Source organism: Cydia splendana, chromosome 11 (genome assembly GCF_910591565.1).
Source record: "Cydia splendana chromosome 11, ilCydSple1.2, whole genome shotgun sequence".
Taxonomy (NCBI): domain Eukaryota; kingdom Metazoa; phylum Arthropoda; class Insecta; order Lepidoptera; family Tortricidae; genus Cydia; species Cydia splendana.
The window spans coordinates 21,512,390-21,534,319 of NC_085970.1; the positions used below are offsets into that span (position 1 = coordinate 21,512,390).

The 21,930-nt window shown below is 36.5% G+C and overlaps 1 protein-coding gene across 1 annotated transcript in view; it reads right to left on the reverse strand.

Moving 5' to 3' along the window:
- Nucleotides 1-13,883, reverse strand: part of LOC134794868 (uncharacterized) — an 81,346-nt gene extending 67,463 nt beyond the window's left edge. Inside the window, exon 1 of the mRNA XM_063766674.1 lies at nt 13,591-13,883. Coding sequence (XP_063622744.1) covers nt 13,591-13,624 — 34 coding nt within the window. The 5' untranslated portion in view covers nt 13,625-13,883. The remainder of the gene's footprint in view (nt 1-13,590) is intronic.
- Between the last annotated feature and the right edge of the window lie 8,047 nt (nt 13,884-21,930).

Below are 21,930 nucleotides of genomic sequence, written 5' to 3' on the forward strand. Positions count from 1 at the left end.
AGTTTAAGCGATCTCGCTCGAAAGAAAGAGTTGACGGTTAGTGTAGAATTAGATTATAAAGGAAGCCCTCAACGTTAATTCGATTAGGACTTGATACTAGTTGATATGCGTTTGATGGACGACTGCGGTGCAGGCCTAGTTAACTGGAGGTGTTAGTCATTCCAACTAACCTATAGTTCTCGTATTAATTGTGAGAGAGTTGAGCCGCTTAACTTCAAACTCGAGTAAATCCATCTGTTAGATTTTTTTTTTCTTTTCAGATAAGTCTGCAATGATTTAGATAGCACACGCAGTGTTAGTTTAATTTTAAGGAAATTATGACGAGTAAATAACATAGTATATGGATATGACATATGACGCGTTAAAAGGATTAAGAAGGTGTGACTATAAATACTATTATGTATCGAATGATGAATTGAGTGGAATGATACACAGGGAAATCATATGAAGATAATCATTTTAAATATAAATCTATAGCTTCATGTACGTTTTTCCAGTACGTGGCCTTTCCTTAATATGACTTTATGCGTAATCCGTAAATAAACGGCCAATTTACACGATTTATTCAATACTGTGATTGTAATAAGAAAACAGAACAAACAATGAAAAAATAAGTAAGTAGCTCTGAATTGCCTATAATAAGGGGATGGGATGTTACAATCCCGGCTCACCAAAAGAAAATAATGAACTTAACCTTTAAAAAAAAATAGTTTCTTATTGAACACTGTTTTTTTTTCTGAAAATAATGACCGCTATAAAATTACTACCTACTTAAAAAAATTCAAAGTAGACTTAGAAAATTAATAAGTAGATGTAAAATCCCTTTGTACTAATGACGAATGCTATTTTTCCTGTTTTATTTTGATTTTTGTACCATAAAGTGTTTTACTACTTACTACTAAAATCTCGTTTGTAAGCTAAATTTCTTTAATGAAAAAGACGGCTTATTTTCGCAGAATTTCACACAGAATGAGAGAATCAACAGATGTCAGTTACAAGTTCAAGCGTGATGTTGACGTGAAATCTTGTTTTTGTAGGCTGACGCTAATGCGATAGAATATTCAATGTTTTGTTGACATAAAAAATTCCAATTTATTTTTCATCTTACCAACGCGGAAACGCTCTTTTATAAGTATATCTTTTTTTTGCTAGCCTATAATGGTGTCCCACTGCTGGGCAAAGGCCCCTCCCCTTATCTTCCACGCCTCCTGACACAGCGCATATCTTTATTTAAATATATTATACAGTACTATAGGGCTTTATAGTTAACATGGAACCGTTTCACCAATTGATGTATTACGGGGAGTGCTCCGAGGAATAGTTTAGTTTAGTCCCTGCCGCTTCTTTCCGCCATCGCTCTACGTGACAACATTTCCACCTAGATGGTTGGCAGTCCTCAACTGTGCCGTTCTGCACACTTCGCACAGCTAAACTGAGGAATAAACCATCGCCCGCGGTAACTTCAAACCTTCAAGAAAAGTTGTACCTACTCCCATCTTAAAGGCCGGCAATGTACTTAGGTACTTGCACTCTGGTATTGACTCGCTTTTGGTCTGAAATAAAGATTTTTTTTTTATTGAAGGTGTCCATGAGCGACGGTAATTGTTTACCATCAGGCGATTCGTCTGCAAAGCGTTAATTTTGCAAGGAAAAAAAAAAACCGGGCAAGTGCGAGTCGGACTCGCGCACGAAGGGTTCCGTACCATAATGCAAAAAAAAAAAAACAAAAAAAAAGCAAAAAAAAACGGTCACCCATCCAAGTACTGACCACTCCCGACGTTGCTTAACTTTGGTCAAAAATCACGTTTGTTGTATGGGAGCCCCATTTAAATCTTTATTTTATTCTGTTTTTAGTATTTGTTGTTATAGCGGCAACAGAAATACATCATCTGTGAAAATTTCAACTGTCTAGCTATCACGGTTCGTGAGATACAGCCTGGTGACAGACGGACGGACGGACGGACGGACGGACGGACGGACGGACGGACGGACGGACGGACGGACGGACGGACAGCGAAGTCTTAGTAATAGGGTCCCGTTTTACCCTTTGGGTACGGAACCCTAAAAATTAACCACACCGACACATGTTCTTTAAAAAAGCTTTGAGTAATTACACCTCCGGTCAAGTCAATTAATAGCATAGGTACGCTTTAAGGAATACCTGAGCCGCTTAAGACTTTCTTGACACGTACCTAAGCCGCACAGCGATAAGGAATGCAATGCCGGTTGTGTACTAGCTATTTAGTTTTACCCGCTGACATATTTCTTGTAGTTAAGTAATCTCATTTGTAATTTTATATACGTTTTGTTTATCCTATGTATCACAACAAATTTTGTTTAATGTAAAATGTATCCACGAATGTAGTGTCGGTACAAACCCGATATGGTTTCACGGTACTTTTCTGTTTGATTTAATGTAAGATTTCAGTATAGAATAAATAAAAAAAAAGTCATTTAATTTATGTCCCACATCGTAACTTGTGCTAAATAGTGACAATATGGGTTCCCTATACGGCTACCACCAGTTTTGACATTGACATAACGCTCACGTTTACGTAACTTACTTTCTATGCATCTCGCTCGTACTCGCATATGCGAGCAATAGTGCAAGCGAGATGTACAGAAAGTAAATTACGTAGACGTGAGCGTTATGTCAATGTTAAAACTGATGGTAGAGGCTCTAGTGGCTTTCATATTGATTGTCACTGTGACACAGTACGAACGTGGCACAGAAATGATATTCCTTTACTATTCCTAAGTTACAAACACAAATACATTAGGCACCCAATACGAGTATACATAAGCGCAAATATATAACCGCTGCCAAACAGTACCTACAAGTAAATTAGATCATAGGGCTTTCTGACTCGTAACGATATTTATAGTTGTTCAGGGAAAGTTCCAACAAATTTCACTTCGCTACAAGTGAACTATAACACGATAGTAGTTTGATGGATTGATGCTCAAATATATCTTCGCTTTTTGGAGGAAATCTATTAGCTACAAACTAATATGTATACTTGACAGGAAGATAAGAAAAACATGTTTAGTTATTTGTTGTTACATGTCAGAGCAGACTAGTACAATCAGCATCAAAAGTAGCGGATGGAACAACGCGCCAAAAGTATCTCCCACAATGTCTAATTTTTTTACATACATAAACCTAGAGACATACCTATCTGCTTTTGTTAAGCTGTTAGAGAATGGTAGATATTTTTTACGCGTAGTCTGATCCGTTAATTTTGAAGCTGAATGTACTCGTAAATTGTTCACTAACATAAAACGTTTTATCCTAAGCAATTTTTCGGCCTCCCGACAGACAGACGGTCAGGCGGACAATGGAGGCTTACGAGTAGAAGTAGGGTCCCGTTTGTCACTCTCTTGTCATTAATTTCCGACGTTACAAGACTACTTACAATTTACAGCTGGGTAGACACCATGAATTCGTTATTTTGAGCTCCCAAGTTTTCTCCGTTTTGCATTATAAATAAATGAGCAATGAAAATATTATCTTAAACACATGACCTAATAATTGAAACCTAAAGTTCACATTAAGCATTATCCCACTAATGCAACGGCTATAGTTAATTAGCTCTCGTCTGTTATATAGTTGTTCTGTTAATCAAATATCAATCGCGAATGTAGTCAATTACAGCGTGAAAGCCTTGGCAATCAGCTCGTAATTGGCGTACACTTACTGATTCCACGGAAACTGGTATTGATATCATTTAAGTGGAATGTGAATTTTCACTGTGACGAATATGCAAAAGTTACAAAAAATGTGTATTCTAGAGGCAATTTTTTTGCTATTTGTGGCACTTATAGATTCATTGTCAGTAACCAATGCGACTAAGAACTTATTAAAAATCAAGTTCAAAGTTGTGTAACCTGACTTAAACTTTTGATTTATACCGACCACTATACTTAATACTATATAGTTTACTTTTCATCTTCATTATTACCGATAAAGTTTAATGATTAGAGGTTATTGTACAAAATAGCCCCGGATTCCAAACAAGTGTTCCTTTTACCCCATTGTTCTTCTTACTTAGGTAATTTCGTTCTTGGTACTTAAGGTAATTTCCTAGCTAGTTGGTTTTACTCGCTAAGTCTACTATTAAGATGTTAAATTGATGGATGTAATATTACACCATATATATAACAAAACCAGCACAAAAGTCAAATGTTAAACAAAACAGTGCCTGTTATACAAGTTTAAGTAACACGGCAACCTGTTGGCAATCATTCTCCTCCAGACGTAGCGATAAGGAAACAATGCTCACTGGAATTCTCACTCAATTATTTAGGAGGTACATTTCTTAACATTGCGTGCTTTTCAAGCTTGCCTCGCAAATGAGACTAAATAAGTTAAATATAAATAAACAGAAATATTACAATAAATGTGATATTATCCTTAAAATCTGATGGGACCACTTACTTCACTTTATATAAAATTAACCTCTCCTCTGTAGGTATACCTATGATAAAAGGATCTTGACCAAATTAGTTCATTCATTTCATTTCATTTTAATTTTTCTCGAGAATTATATTTGACCACCACACTCATACGGAACGTTAAATTAAGTATGTACTCGTAACTATCTATTTTTGTGAAAGTATTTTTCTAGTACCTTCAAATAATAGTACATACGTTCTTATTAAATACTCTTATAAGACAGACACAATAAGAAAGACAAAATATTAACAATTGACGTCACAGTTGGACCCAACTCAGCTTTTGCTGGCATTTTAGCCGGCGCTGATCTTCCCTTTGAGGAAAGGGTCCATATAAGTACCTATAGCTCGTTTCGAATGAAAAATGTTTGAGAAACTTTAACCTGACCAAGATATTCATGAAATAAAGACCTGAGCGGCTAGTAATTAGTATTGACCTTACAGTGGAACACAAGAAACTAATACTTATACATAAGCATAGCCCGGTTTTTTTTAAAGCAAAAACACCAGTGCTAGTGATTAATTAAATATTGACTCAATTGTTATCGATATCGATAGTCAGCATTTTCTAAATCATAAAAAAATGTGACTCATCATTGAAGTAAACATTATAACCTGCAACGTTAACTGAGTCAGGTGGAGCCACATTTATGTGCCGGCTTTTGTTATATTTTGTTAACTTTACCTGTATGACACTAACTTCAACTTTCAACTTGTATTGTGTATGCAAAAAACGTAAGCTATCTATGCGAACGTATTAATAGCTATGCTGTTGTTTACTTATAAGCATTAGTGTATACGTATGATGTTACCTATGTCAAAGTTATAAACACTGAGTTGTTAAAAAGTTTATAATGAGCGCCTATAGCTCACTAAACTATATTAATTTATTGATATTACTGTCTAGGATGCAAATGTACACTAGATTTAGTAGTAATTACCTTGTAATACATTATGTTAAATAAAGAACTTATAAAAAAAAAAACTAACTTCAAATTTCACAAATTTCACACATCATTATTTACTCAACGGGACTTTCACCAGTATGTCTATAATATTTTCTAGCAGTTATGAAAACTGCGACGGCGACTCCGCCAGGTGGAGCCACATTAAAGTGGTTCCGCAGCTCATTACCAGCTCGTTAGGCGCGAGATGGAAACGCTAAAAACCGAGCCTACGTCTGCCGACGTTTCACTACATTCTAGCTTTTTTATTTAAATAAAGATTCTGTCTACAGCATTATACGTAGAAAAAAACGTGAAAATAATTTCACTGCCAAAAACATGCTATGCATGTTCATTTTATATTGGAAACGCTTGGCACTGAAAGTACCACCATTAAACTTGTAAACTAAATACCTACTACTATAACAACGCGTAGCGCCACCTATAGTCGTATCATCGAGAGCGTGGAATTGCATATGTAGTAGTATTGTTTGTTTACAGGCATTCTATATTTGAATTTTCTATTTTCTTGTACTATCAGCATACAACCACTACAAATGCAATTCCATCTTCTCGATAATTCAACTATACTGAAGTTGACTCATACACCACCGTCCTTCAGTCCGCTTTGTTTTTAAACAACAAGTGGCCACTAATATTGAACAGAAAAGTTACTTATTATTCATTATCATTTTCTTTAATAATATTTATTAATAATACTGCAAAGAAAAGAATATTTCAGACAACGCATACAAGTACAAATACGATTTGTTTACCTAAGTTCACATAAATATCACTTATCAACGTCTCTTATCGAATGATCTAGGTATATAATGAAGCGTTCGTTCTAGTCCAGGAAATACGACTAGTGTAAAATTTTCAAAAATTACTTTTCGCCCTAAGTTTCTAATAAGTTCAAAATGACATCGTAAGCAAATGTAATCATCCATCGATCCTTCGGAAACTGGTTACGGCCTTCATCCAATCAAAGTTGCTTTCAACTTGTGAGAAATGAGGCTCTTTAGGAGGCTGCGACATCTTGCCATAGGTGGAGAACTTAACAGTTACCTAATGAGGCTAAGACGAGAGTGGAGGACCCGTGCGAAATCGCCTTTACAAAAGTATATAGTCCGTATTTTCCTCTCTGTATATTAACATTGTTGAAAATATTTTGACACAATTTGTTGTATATAATGTTTGTCTAATTTTTCTTTTTTTGCTAAGGAGCATTTAAATTTGTATGAAATCTGTTTCCCGCTACGAATTTTTACAATAATCAAAAAATCTAAAAAAGTCAAACGTCCCGGGGCATAGCTATGGTTAATATATGTATACATTAAATTATGTAAAAATATTTTCCATAATGTCAATATCCTGAGAGGAAAATGGGGACTACGTTTGTATGGAGTTGTCGTCCCCTTTCATCTTAAATACTTGTATTGATGTTTACCAACCATTTGATCGACAAAAGCTTAGCTGGTAGGGAATAGGGACACTTAATTCGACTAAACTTAGATATTTAAAGCTAGCAAACGGACCCCTAATACGAAAATTAATTAAAAAACCCATTTTAAGAAAACTTAAACTTATTTTTGAAATGTTCTACGGGTCACTATTTTTTGTTAATGTGTGAGTACTGGCATACTAATCAATTCTGTGTACTGCGGAGCTGTATTAATCATTCAGCGACCGGTCGATTTTCAAAGCCTTCATAGTTTGTAGCGGTTTCATTACGCCTACTTTGATCCACTTATATTGAAAACTTTGCCCAGCCTGGATATTTTCATTCTAATCTTATGTTATATAAGCAATTTTAGTATATAGTACAGTATATATTTAGTGCCGTACAGTCACCTGCAATAATATGTTACACAACGAAAGCCGCTAAAATATCTGACACGATCTTACACGAGCCATATAATAATAGGTAAGAGCGTGTCACATATTTTTGCGGCTTTCGAAGAGTAACATATTATTGCAGATGACCTTACACTACAGCACTTAATACATCTTTGATATACTAAGCTTATAGGACATAAAATAAGTGCTTTAAAATATATCTATACGAAGAATAAATGTTTGTCAAAATTGCAAAAAATATTTAGATTCAGCTTTATGTATATTTTCTGCTTTTCTGCTAAGGATAAATGATCTTAGGAGACCTAAGATATTGACAGAAAATGCACAACCTAACCGTTCAACTGACACATAGATGTGGGGAGACGTGTGGTAATCAGCCCATAGCATTATTAGTATTTAATCCAACGGAGCGGAGAATATAACTAACCGTGCTTGATTCCCGCACGCCACCCCTCATCTCCGCCTCAGTGGAAATGCAGCCTTAATTTGTTAAACTATTAGTTTCATTTGTGAAACTATCTACAATGTAAAATTGGGGTTGAAATATTTTACCGACTTCTACTCGAGGCTCATCATCATCATCATCTCAGCCATAATACGTCCACTGCTGAACATAGGCCTCCCCCTTGGACCTCCATATTACGTGCCGGTTGGAAGCGACCCGCATCCAGCGTCTTCCGGCGACCTTAACAAGATCGTCTGTCCATCTTGTGGGTGGACGTCCTACGCTGCGTTTGCTAGTCCGCGGTCTCCACTCGAGCACTTTTCGACCCCACCGGCCATCTTCTCTGCGTGCAATGTGGCCTGCCCATTGCCACTTCAGCTTGCTAATCCGGTGGGCTATGTCGGTGACTTTAGTTCGTCTACGGATCTCCTCATTTCTGATTCGATCACGTAGAGAAACTCCGAGCATAGCCCTCTCCATAGCTCGTTGAGCGACTTTGAGTTTTGAGATGAGGCCGATAGTGAAAGACCACGTTTCGGAGCCGTAAGTCATCACTGGTAACACACATTGATTAAATACTTTCGTCTTGAGGCACTGAGGTATGTCGGACGAAAAGACATTACGTAGTTTCCCGAACGCTGCCCAACCGAGTTGGATTCGGCGGTTGACCTCTTTCTTTCTTTCTCTTCTTGACTCGAGGCTCATCATGTACTTATGTGTAGCTGTAGACTCAACTGCGGATATGTTTGATGCCGATCGATGCACACGAGATCCACATAATAATCGAGCTGTTAACAATCTTGTAACACCAGATTATCACTAGTCACTGATCTTCACTTGACATGACGTTTGCATTAATTACGAGTGATAATATGTAGGTAACTGTTACAATACGACAACATTGAACGTATGTTTGAATTTAGCCGTCAGACATAGGTATACAACACTACATGTAATTAATGACATAACATGTTATCTCGATTGCAGATGAGTAAAGGGGCCCACAGAACTGGTGATGTGTGGGCCCCTTAAGATCGCCTGTGAAAACAGTATACTTTTCAAGAAAGAGAGAATTGCCCATTAAAAAGAGATCAATCAATGACTAAAGTTTAAAACAAATAGTCAAATCTGTAAAATATCTAACCTAATTCAAACAGTAAAATTCAGATTTTAAAATTGGTGCGTGCGAGATGCAACTCGCTGACAGTCGTTTCAAGGTTGTATCATAAACATATGCAAACTCGAACAAAAAAACAAAATCTAAAGCGAGCTATAGTGTCGGCAAAATGTAGCAAACGTGTACGCCGAAACAGGCTTATAAGTACGCGAATAAAATATGTCAGCCTCAAGCGCCTAAGGACTTTGCAGTTCTATAGAACCGATGGAACATGGAGCAACCGTTCACCCTACTGTCACTGTCAGATTTGTCTCCTTATTGCAACACATTAAGATGGAAATTTGCAAGATGACATATTGTTTACGTCGGCTGTTCACGTGTAAAGGCTTTGTGTATTCTAGTTACAAAAGTGAGGACAAACTGAAAAGTATTTCCATGTTCCGTCCATTCCAATTTGTGTATTACAGCGATTAGCGATGTTGCATGCAAGGCCTGAATGAAATACAGATAATTAAAGGGTGTTTTAAAGTGGGAAGTAGAAATAAGTCGACGTTACTCACTTATTAGCAAGTTTTAGAGGTCACATTTTAGCAGTTTTGAAAAAAAACCTACGTTCCTTTAATGTGACTATATTTTTCAATGACTGCTTGCGAAAATTCAAGCTTTTTTCCTCAGGTCCATACGTTTGTTTCGTTTGCAGCGTGAGTTATATATTTTTTTATTTAATTCCACAAATACATAAGAATGGTGGAGGGTGGGATTTAGTGCTTGTACCATACATATTGTATACTGGTTTTATACGAATATACGCCCAAATTCATATACGTAGTTATGTTAAATCCTACACAAAAAAAGTCTTTCCACAATCCAACGCAAAGATTTAAAATATTCATTGAATCCAGCGTCACCCTCCATAATATTGGACTTTGAGTCAAAGGATGAAAGATTTCATAAGTTCCACAAAATTAATAATTCCCTTTAATGGGAGCTTATTGGGTTTAACAAAAATATTAGGCTACGATTGTTCTGTAACACACACAAAAAGCTTTGTGCTAACAATTGAACAACCAATATATTCATAATTGTAATTATTAGTTAAAATGAGAAAATTAATTCTAATTGACGTAAAGTTTTGAAAGCACCCTTCGAGTATATTAATTATTAAAGTGTTTGCTGTAAAATTTTATTTAAATTGTGATTGGATATTTTTGTTGTCAAACTAATAACAATAACAGCCGTCGTTATTGTATGTGTGCATAATTAAAATTTACCTTGTTAGTTTGTATCCATAAATGTACACAGTTCCGGGCTCCAGCTCATCTGTATTTAAATTTCCCACTAATAGGTATTCGTAAAAGGAAAACCGTGTAGGTAACAGAGTAAGAAGGGATTTATAATCCCGCGAACAGAAGGGTTTTAGATTATTTCTGATAGTGATGGGAATGGAAAGCTGATCATAATTTTCTGCTAATCGATGTTCCGAATCATGCGGTTAATTGATATTAGACTTTATAAATTGGTGTGAATAATTTCCCATAGACTAACTCCCAGTTCAATAACAATAAGAAAAAAATACACAAACCATCCACTCAACACACCACCGGAGCGGCAGCTGATGTTTATCAGCTCCACCGCCTGGCTGACTCAACCTCTATTGTTTATATGAAATAGTAAATAACCATCACCAGAGGGCACCGTAAGCCCTTAAGGAATTTAATATAGGTACTTGGGAAAGTTCGACCTATGCTACATCGGTCCAGGTGGCCGAGCGGTCTAGGCTTCTGCCGCGAATGCAGAGGATGCTGGTTAGATTCCAGCCCTGGGCACTGTAGGCCTTGGTCACTTTTTCTTTCGTATATGGCATCAACTTCAGTTTATAGTAAACGTTTATTGAATTTATATGTTAGTGGCGGAGGCCTCGTGTCTGTCGAACGTGCGAGTAGGTGATAATCCTCGGATCAGCGGATATTTTCATCGTGTTTACCTTCTGCTCTGTTCGCTCCAAGTGTATGTATGTAGGTACTGAGCTTAACTCATTACATACATAGTTATACTTGTATTCAGATGACATACATAATAAATAAGAAATTATTTATACTTCTTTATGTTTTTTGGGTGGCGACAACCTCTGCACTTACCTACAAGAATACGTAGGCAACGATATCCGCTTACAATCTCAGGATTTACGATATGCAATACGGTTGTTTATCTCCGACATGGGATGAAAAAAAAAACATTTTAGAGAAAACTATAGATTAATTACAAGGATACGTTCCACCGTTTGAATTATTCCCATGTATTTACGCGTTGTGTCGCATAAAATATACTTAGTAGGTATTTATTACTACTAGAACTTTAATTTAATCTCTCAACCAGCAAACGTCACGCGGACAGACGGTTAATATTTCAAATATTTGTCGAACAACGGATAAAACGTGATGGATGAAACGCGGGAGCAAATTAGACTGAACGCCGCAACGCGCACTTTTACTGACGGGTCCGATAATAACATGGCGGTAAATATTGTTTTAAAATTATGTGCTCTAGTTCCGTTTAACATAATTAGGTTCTCAACTTAAAATGATAGTGGAGAAGGCTTCTCAAAGTAGACCCTCTGAGGGTCTACCGCTAAAATTTAAATTTATCTCTCGAATATGCAATAGTGATAGTAGGTAAGCCAGATAATGAAAGATCGGTTTTCGATTTCCGCGGTATGCCCTCTGGCCGCGTAGCGAACATGCCAATCGCTTACGCTCCGTAGCGATCGAAACGCAATGTCACTGTCGCACTAATATGGAAGTGATAGAGAGACACAAAGAGTTTCGTTGTCGTAGCGATAGCGATTGTCACATTGGCTAGGCCGCTGAACCCTAAAAACGGCGTTCGAGTGTAAATAATACTCTGTTTGTCGCTTTATTTTATTATATTTGCAACGTGCAGGCTTAGCCGAATGTTCGTGATGCTTCAGTAAATAAACGGAAACACACATTCATTCAAAACAGCGATGGAAAAATGCTTCGATAAGATTGGTTTAAAGGCTCAAGGCTGATTGTTATAAAATATGTACGGAAGGTAAATAAGCAAGCAATCTTAATTTATTTTACTGAGTTGTCTCAATAGGCCTCTTGCAAGTAACAAAGAATCATGGAAATAATGGTTTCAAAGAAACATATATGTTAATATGATTCTAAAAAATGGCCCAATCTCAGTATAAACTGAAGGATTATTAAGATATTCAATAAAATAAAAGTACAAAATTCTCCAATCGGCCATTATTATCGAAACGCCAATCAGAAGCGTTCTAAACAGTGACGTCATCAATCCATAACATATTTCTTAGAGCAACATAGACAACCTCATTGACCGAAATCTATACATCCTCACCAAAGAGTTCGAAAGGTGCAAAAAAATATTATTTCGCCACTAAACATTTATTACGTCCAAAAAATATTATTACACGATATAAAGTAGATATCTATTTGTTATTATTTAAATAAAATGCTAAATAATACGATATTTCAACAACAAACTTTTTTAATTATTTGGCTGAATGGAACTATCATTGCCATGTTGGCTGTCGTAACTAGAAAAAATTAAAAATTTAAAAGTAAAACCGGCGCTCGGTGATTTTCACTCAGAATTTACATGTAAGTATCTAAATCATGGTATAATAATATACTCCGCCTGGTACTCCATTCCCGTCTTTTCTAGGTCACCTAACTGACACGGGCCTACGTCATCATGCGACAGCGCTATATGATAATATGCGATAGCGCTATATATAGCGGCCATCTTGTTGTGACGTAGGCCCGTGTCACTCTGGGAATGGAAGACCATGTTTTATTAGACTATGTATCTAAATAATTCATCTTAAACTGCAACCGTGTGAGAGTTTTTGTGTAAAATGAGTTATTGGGATAAATTTTTGAAATGTATTTATCATCCCTAATCGTAATATATGGTGCTGAATTAACAATATCATTCGGATTCAAGGGAAATTCGTAACTGTAAGTATGTAAACAATGTCTACCACCCTACCACCAACTAAATGATGACGTCACAAATGGCATGCAAGGCGTTTTCGCGCGAAGTTTAAATTAGCTATAATAAAATGCAATTATCTATGTTAAAGCTGAAATATTGTGTTTTTCGGAACCAGTACAACTGTACCGACAATAATAAAAGGGATTTCAAAATTTGTCATCAGGCCTATTACTGGCTATAGTACATTGTGCAACGAGGGGGAGAAGTGGAATATTGGAAACGAGGGTGTTAATTCGCGACACCCGCATGCTGGAGTGCCGCTTGAGTTTTTTTTTTCTAGATTATATTTAAAAAAATCAAAATGATTTTGTACCTTGTAACAAAGCTAGCACTTAGCTTTCTAATTATTGAAAAACTTATTTTTATAGTTCAGGCGAATCAAAATATCAGGAGTAAATAGTATTATTTATTAGAATGTGGTCACAGTCCGGGTTAATATTTTATAAAGTGACTAAATCATCCCAATTCGGGGAAAAACAAATTCATATGTAATTTTCCGTTGAGGCGAGATACAATAAAATCCATACGTTTTCGTAATTCAGAGGAAGATTTTAGAGCACATACGGTGAAATTGCGCATATTGTACAGAATAGGCAACTCTATTATCTATGCAGCAAATTCTATCAAAATCTGACGAAAAAAAAGAAACGACAACAAAATAAAAACCAGCCAAAATATACATATATATGATTATTAGATTTATTGAATACAAAACAAACACTCACCTTTTAACACAACGAGCAACACGAGAAATATCATGTTGAGTTGTTGACTCCCCAAATAAGTAGACACCAACTTCCGCGCCTTCCGAGGCAGACCTGCCAGTTAGACACTTGTGTAAATACAGTAGTTACCTAACTTTAGTTACTAAAGCATTTCACTTCACTTCAGCTCCTAAATATTGTAAATATAGATTAATTATTTAGGATTTTAACGCATTTAATGTTATATGTTTAGGCGCTCTTTTATTTTTAAAAGTTTTTTAGCAAACGCCAGTGCGATACCTACATCTAAACTTTATATTGTTATTTTCTCTTAGTTTAAGCTCATGCACAGTTTATATTCAGCTTTTCCTGAGTTTAGTTTCAAAAAATGCAAATATACACTCCACTAACTGGTGTATATATACTAACTCTTGTCCAGTGATATGACACGTTCGAAAATAGCATAAAAACTGTGAACACAAACGAAAAATAAATTAAACACAAAACTTGCGGCGGCGCGGGCGCGGCTGCGAGTATGTAACTGAAGCAATTGCAAACAGCCTGGTTTGTCATGCACGCAAATGTAAATACGGGACACATGTGACATTCACAAATTCGCTGTTTGCTGAAACCAATTGGTGGAAATAAAAGATACCTACTGTATTTTTCTCTGGCGTATTTTGTGGCGAATTGATTTGCATATTCGAACAACACTTAAGTATTTTATTGTATTCTCTTTATCAGCTGTGATTAACCTCGAGTGGTAATGACAATTATAAAAGGGATATCAATCTGCTAGCAAACCCAACATTTTATAAACTATTTATATACAGAAGATTTGTTAAATTTTAAGAGCCATGTTCAACGAAGGGTATCACGTGAATTCAATATCCTAGATTTAGTAGGTTTACTAGGTTAAGGATGTGTAATTACACCCCTCCAAGATTTCGCTCCTCACAGTTAAAGCTGTCTGGCATTGAAATGTATTGTACGTGTTCTAGACGCCACAATCCTTCAATAATTGTGTGCGTAATGGAATTACCGGCGGCGGTGCGTGCGTGACACGTGATTTGGGTCTGAATGATTCGATAATTTGGAGTCTTGGCGGTATTGAATGCACGTTTACTTACCTGCCTGCCTGTGAGAGCCAGATCCAAATATTTACGTTCTTTTGTTTTATACTCAAGAGCTATTAAACGGATCACTCTGAAATGTTCCATAAATGGTCCATATTTAGACAGGCAGAGTTACTTATTAGATACGTATTTATAAGATTAGTAGGGATAAAGTGTCGTTCGATATATTTATTTTTAGGGTTCCGTACCTCAAAAGGAAAAACGGAACCCTTATAGGATCACTCGGGCGTCTGTCTGTCCGTCTGTCACAGCCTATTTTCTCGAAAACTATTGGACCAATGAAGTTGAAATTTGGTACTTATATATAAATGAATAACCCAAAGACGGACATGTAACGTAAACAAATGAATGTTAAACATGGGTGCACTTTTGGGGGTAAATAAGAAAGTTAAGCAATAAAGTTTTTCAAACTATATCGTGTTATATATCAAATTAAAGAGCTCATTTTGTATTATTTAAAAATAAATAAGTTAGAAGTTATTTAAGAAAATAGCCAAAAAGTTACCGGGGGAATGGTCATTTTTTTCTCCTTTATCTCCGAAAGTACAGGGTATAAAATTTTGAAAAAAATACACTAAATAGGTCTTTACCTATAGATGACAGGAAAACCTATTAGAAATGTGCAGTCGAGAGTGAGTCGGACTTAATGTACGGAACCTTTCGAACGCGAGTTCGACTTGCACTTGGCCGGCTTTTTTTACACATTACAAAGTCAGGAATCCTTTAGCACACATTCCCTGCCACATATAGCGCTGCACTGCACTGCACTGCACTGGTCGATGCTAAATAATTCAACCTAATCGATATGCCTTACGTTAGGTGCTATTCTTTTAAATACTTTGCAAGTTTCAAATTTAATATCCAGAAGTTCGTAAACATTCGCACGAATAACTAATCTAATTAAAAATATCGATATATTAAAACTAATGTGTTATTGTTATTCTATTTCAGGTAAGTGGCCCAATCCTGGATATTAAGTAAAGCGGCTTATGGCAAGATTAGGTAAGTACCCTTAGAGTACCCTAGTTAACAATTTAACATAAACGACATTATTATTAGTCATTTACCATTAAAAAAATAGACCAGGTCTTCACTTCAACAAAAACGCTTCCTGCAGAATGTTATTATGCTTGAATATATAAAACGACGTCATCTGTGATAAATATGCCTGTTCCATACTAACTCAAATGTAATATGTTAGAGTTTCTTGTCTTGATATTAATAAAATATTTGGCGGTAAAAACAAAAGAACGCTGTATAGTCACGTTTTTGTTGTCTCTTTAAATAGATTTTTCTGACGCTGTTGTTGGTTAAATATGCGACATACATTTCAAAATAATGCCTGAATATAAAGACATCGATGTATACAACAAGTTCGAAATTAAATTTGTCAATAGCTGTTTCGGCTGCTATGCGTGGTGAGACAGTATTATTAGAACGACCAAAAACGTGAACACAAAAAAAGGAATGAAAAGATTTACACCCTTCTGGTAAGCTTCGATAGCTCAGTTGGTTAACACATTCATTGCCATCCAGCCAAACAAGACATCCGGGCCTGGCCACAACAATTTCGTCATATAAAGCAGTAGTACCACGATCCCGACTATCGGGTCGTCCGGCTTGGGAACAAAATCATAAAATACCCGATAGTCGGGTTTTCGGCACTGAATGTGTTAAGAGCGATCGGACCAGGGTACCGAAAGATCGCAAGTTCTTGTATTGCACGAAGCGGTGAATTATTTCTTTAAAATAAAAAATTGAAACGTAGTAAGAATTTTGTCGGATGAAATATCCATTTCTTCCCTTTTTTTCCCAAATCTTCTAAATATTGTACGCGTCTCTTTTATTAAAGAGACGCGATATGCCTAGGTATATAAAAACTTCAAAAAGCCGAGTGGAACACACTTCGAGCAACACGGAAGGGAGGCGCTATTTCCCCTCGGCCGAGGTACAAGATTAGCGCGTCAATCTAATCTAGCGCGGGTAATAAAACTAGTTGCACTTGGATTTTTCACTAGACCGAGTCCAGACGCGCGCGTGAACACTGCTGCACAAAAATGCCTGTTTGCTCGGTTTTTTGTTATAAAAAGAGGTCGGGGACATCAAATTTACAAAAAGAAAGTGTTACATTTCACTTGTAATATTTTTATTTACATATCATACGTTTAATTACATTCAAACACAATTATTATATTTTAGTCTCATGTAATTGTTGGATTTATCGATTTTGCTCGCTCAGTACAAATTGCGGATCGGTCGAGCGACAAATCCGACTTCTCATCTCTCAGAATACAATAACATACTTCAACGAAAATGTGTTAGTGTGCGTGTTGTGACACTTGTCACTCGTCCGTACACAAAAAGAGATCGAGGTTTGCAAGATTTGTCTTTGACGTGTGTCATTTTCTATGTATTTGTGTCGTCATTACAGATTGGATTTTGTATGGAAGTGTGTGAGAAGTGCGACTGTGTGCACCTTTCCCCCCGCGAAAAATGGCAGAAAGATTTGTACGGTGAGATATCGCTTGGGCCCCTCCCTTCCGATGTGTCGGAAGCCGGTGTTGCTCGAAGGGAACACATGTAAAGTCTATCTCCACGTGCATGTTTTAAAATAAACAAAAGGATTTTCCTGGTACCAATTTGTTTTAACTCTTTGAACGTTATATTAAAATTCACAAGACGTTTCTTACCCATCAAATGTGAACCTCACCTGAAAACATTAAAATTACTTTGCCAGCATACGAAAATAGCCACGCTTAGGGCCGTATTCATGCTCTTTTGATGAAAGCTCTGTACATTACTGTATATCTATTATGGTGGCATTTTTATTATCTATCGTGTCATGTATCTATCGTATCTTCAAATTTTCTGACAGTAAATTCAAAATGACAGACAATAAAAGGTTGTCCATATTCATCTTCCTACTAATATTGATTTATTTTTATTTCCTGACCACAGTCCAAAGCATTTTGCTAAACTTTTGCGTCATTGGCGTTCAATGTCACCGATCGTCTTGTTCCAAATCAGACCGTCTAATCCGAGAACTAGCGGCTTGCCTAAATTAATTCTACAAATCCTGGAATCGATTACAAATCGGTGATAATCGAGCCATTACCGACTCGACTCGGCTCGGCAATCAGTTTGCTTTGGATTACATTAATTGCTTGCTGAGAACAACCGGTTATTAATAGCTTCAAGTTGAAAGATTTACTGCTTGGAATGAAGTTAGGCTTTAGTATATTTTTTTGTGCAATAAATAAATATTTTTGCAATTATGTAGGTGGCGGTTTTGTTAATCGTTTAAAAACTTGAACCTCACTACATGAAACGAATTGATTAATACCTACCTAACTCATTCATTAAAATTATCTCGGCAGATTTCAAGCTACGAAGTACCTAACACACGTACAATGCAATTAGGAACATACTAGTATATACTAGACTACTACTTCTACTCGTATTTCTTACTCGTAAATCTGTTGCGATTACGTGTCAAGTCCTAAGTAGCTAGGTAGATACTGTACCTATTGTTTATTTACATCTACCTTAGGGTGTTTCATTTTTCCGAATTTTCGATTTTCATCTGACTTTGCTCGAATTCTTGTTCTAACTGATAAGAAAATATTATACGTTAAAAAAAATTAAAATCGGTCAACATTTAGAGGTTGCACAACTTCAACAAAGATTTTTCAAATAACCAACGACTCTACATCGGAGGGTAGAAAATGGTTTAAGCGGCTACCATCAAAGCGGAGAGTAGTGTGATACTGAACCTTCTACATATAAATAAATTGTAAAATTAGTAGTAAACTTGGATTTTGGTTACTCGATAAATGTTCTAATTAAGATTTTCCAGTTTTTCCACCTGTTTCCAAAGGAAAAGTGCTTTTATCGTGTTTTGGACGCAAAATTCAGTTTTCTCATTCGATTTTAGTATTAGATCATTATATTTTGTCATTTTAGAACATAGTTAATTTTCACGCAATGTATGGGGTTCTCACTCTAACTTTTCAACTTGTGCAACCTCTAAACGTTATTCGATTCTTTTGAAAATTTAAATAGATAGTTTTTAGTGTGGGGAGACTCCATTGGTGAGCAAAGTCAGGAAAAATATTACAACTTTTTTTTCTCCATACAAAAGTGAATCACCCTAATCTACCTATATATAAGTATATCCATTTCTTCCCTTTTTTTCCCAAATCTTCTAAATATTCCCCCAGTGTCGACATTTCATAACCGTTCCTGGTGTGTACACTCAGCTAAAATTACTATTGTTTGCAAAGCGGCATTAGCTCCTGAGAAGCAAATAAATATTCCATATCCGATATGGGTTTAATTCAGAAATATTTAGTTATCAAAATGTATTTCTTTTTTCTTTTTAGGTATATTTACTTATGAATGTGATGATTGTGATGGATGAAGTGGTACCTACTTACGGAAATTAAATTATTTGACTGTATGTAAACTTTGGAATCCTTCTTTGTAAACATATTTTTTTCTTCTGAAAATCAAAACCATAGAGCTCAACAAAAAAGTCTAAAAAAATCGCAATGTACCTATTAGCCTTAAGTCGGGTAGGTACAGAAAGTTTAATGTGCATAGGTACAATACAAATTTATAAGACTGCTAATAGATTGAGCAGTTTTCAATTTTCAATATGTCAGGGCAGAAATCGTTCTGTTCCCTAATGATTTTTTAATGTATTTGTTAAGTTTTATAGGCTCCTCATTCTGGGCATAATAAACACAAAATACTAATTCGGGACAACACAAAAGTGTGTCTTTTTCCGTCAGGTTAAGGAAATTCCATGGTTTTAGTAACTCAGGAGAACAACTTTTAAGGCATCAATGTAATAGACACGTCAAATAATTTTGGAGAATGAGGCCTCTAATCGGCACCTGTGTGATATAACAGTATATTTCACTAGCTTGAGGGTATTTGCTCTCAACTATGTCGAAGCGCGTCTGATTAAAATAATAAGTTGAGCAGAAGGCTGTTCATTAAGCAGTTTTAATCACAAGGATAACTTTCAGTCTTGAAGCACATTCAATACAAAAATGCTTGTGCCGCACGCTGGTGGAATCCCACCTTTAAATACATAAATACACATACCCTTAGCAGGATTAGAACCCGGGACCTCCTGCTTCGTAGGCAGGGTCACTACCGACTAGGCTAGGAAACCGTCTAACACCTACACGTGGATGCATTCACGTGGCCAAAGTTACATAAATTCGTCTTCCACATTATAATTAAGATCATATCATATAAAGATGATCCCACGTAAAGGCAAACAAAAGCCTTCAATCTGTTTATTTCATCAAATTTCAATATCTTGCGTAGTTTGTAAAGGTTCCCGTTCTCACCTTTCCCATGCAACTCGAACATAACAGCTACCTTGACACGGGAGGTACCTACTTACCTACTCACGTCATTCCATCTGGTATTTATATGGCAGCAACGTCAGTAACTGCGTAACCGACAATGGAGTTAGTTGGCGGGTAACTATTGTAGAATTTACACACAATGGTAAACTTGGCAGCTTTGTTCGAGTTAAATTCTGTTAAACACATTAACGAGAAGCTATCAGTTGTAACATGAAGACTTAGAACCATGTGACGCTTTGTTTGTAGTCGGAAACGGGGTGACCTCCTAACTTCATATTATTCTGTGTGTATCTGAATCAAATCCGGTTTTCGTTATTTTACTCGGAAACATTCGTATTTGTCATGCTACTTTGCTACTTCTCAGTATTTTTTATACCGAAACTGACTGAAATAGCACAACACGTTCATGCGTGTCCGTGAAAATACGATACTTAAGACGAAACAGGAGCTGAGTTTTAAATATTTTAGGTAAATATACCCGTCTCGCTAACGGAAGCGGCACCTAAAAGTAGTGCGATAAGGACAAGGCGAAAAATCCTGCGTAAAAATCTCAAAAATCGAGGTTTCGTACTCCTCTGTTTCCTCCTCCAAAACTTAACCAATCGTAACCAGATTTGGAAATCTAAATGATTATGAAATTATCTGTGTCGGACCGTTTTGCTTTTTCGGTTAATTGATATCAGTTTTGAATGCCACGCCTCTCATTGCGGCATAGTCAATTAGGCCATTTTGGCCATTTTTGAAGGGCTCTAGCGCCTTAAAAAACAAAAATATCAAAAAAAGCAAAACGGTCCGACACAGATATTGACAATATTAATCTGTGTTGAAAAAATCATTTTTAGCTTCAAAAACCACGGAGGAACACGAGGACTACGTTTGTATGGAGAAATGACCACTCCCGTTGGCTCTTAAGACTCAAATAAGAAAATCTTTTATTGTATTAATCCACACAAGTGACCTTTTTCCAAAATGAGTTCGACCCGTCTCGAGAGTTCTTGCTGAAGCTTGTGTTGGCAGAACAACGCAATGCTCTTAGTTATTTAATTCCACCCTTTTCAGAAAAATATCATATTAATACGATGTAGAGGAAAAGCTTGTAGCTGTAATTGAATTGCTTTACAGTGGAAACACATACCTAGTTTATATTTGTTAAACTTACAGATCTATAACAACTAGTTATCTTTCTTTCAAATACTTAGCCTGTATTTAGACGTCTCGTTTCCAATTGCATAGATGGCATAGGATTGGAGTACCTACAGTTAATAATTTGTTATTTTTCTAGGCATTTTTCGCAAATCGACAATTATTGTGCTTAAGTAATTTGCGTGTTGCACGAGGTTGCACTATTCTAACCCCTCCAGCTCCACCATGAAACGAGGTTGCACTATTCTAACCCCTCCAGCTCCACCATGAAACGAGGTTGCACTATTCTAACCCCTCCAGCTCCACCATGAAACGAGGTTGCACTATTCTAACCCCTCCAGCTCCATCATGAAACGAGGTTGCACTATTCTAACCCCTCCAGCTCCACCATGAAACGAGGTTGCACTATTCCAACCCCTCCAGCTCCACCATGAAACGAGGTTGCACTATTCTAACCCCTCCAGCTCCACCATGAAACGAGGTTGCACTATTCTAACCCCTCCAGCTCCACCATGAAACGAGGTTGCACTATTCTAACCCCTCCAGCTCCACCATGAAACGAGGTTGCACTATTCTAACCCCTCCAGCTCCACCATGAAACGAGGTTGCACTATTCCAACCCCTCCAGCTCCACCATGAAACGAGGTTGCACTATTCTAACCCCTCCAGCTCCACCATGAAACGAGGTTGCACTATTC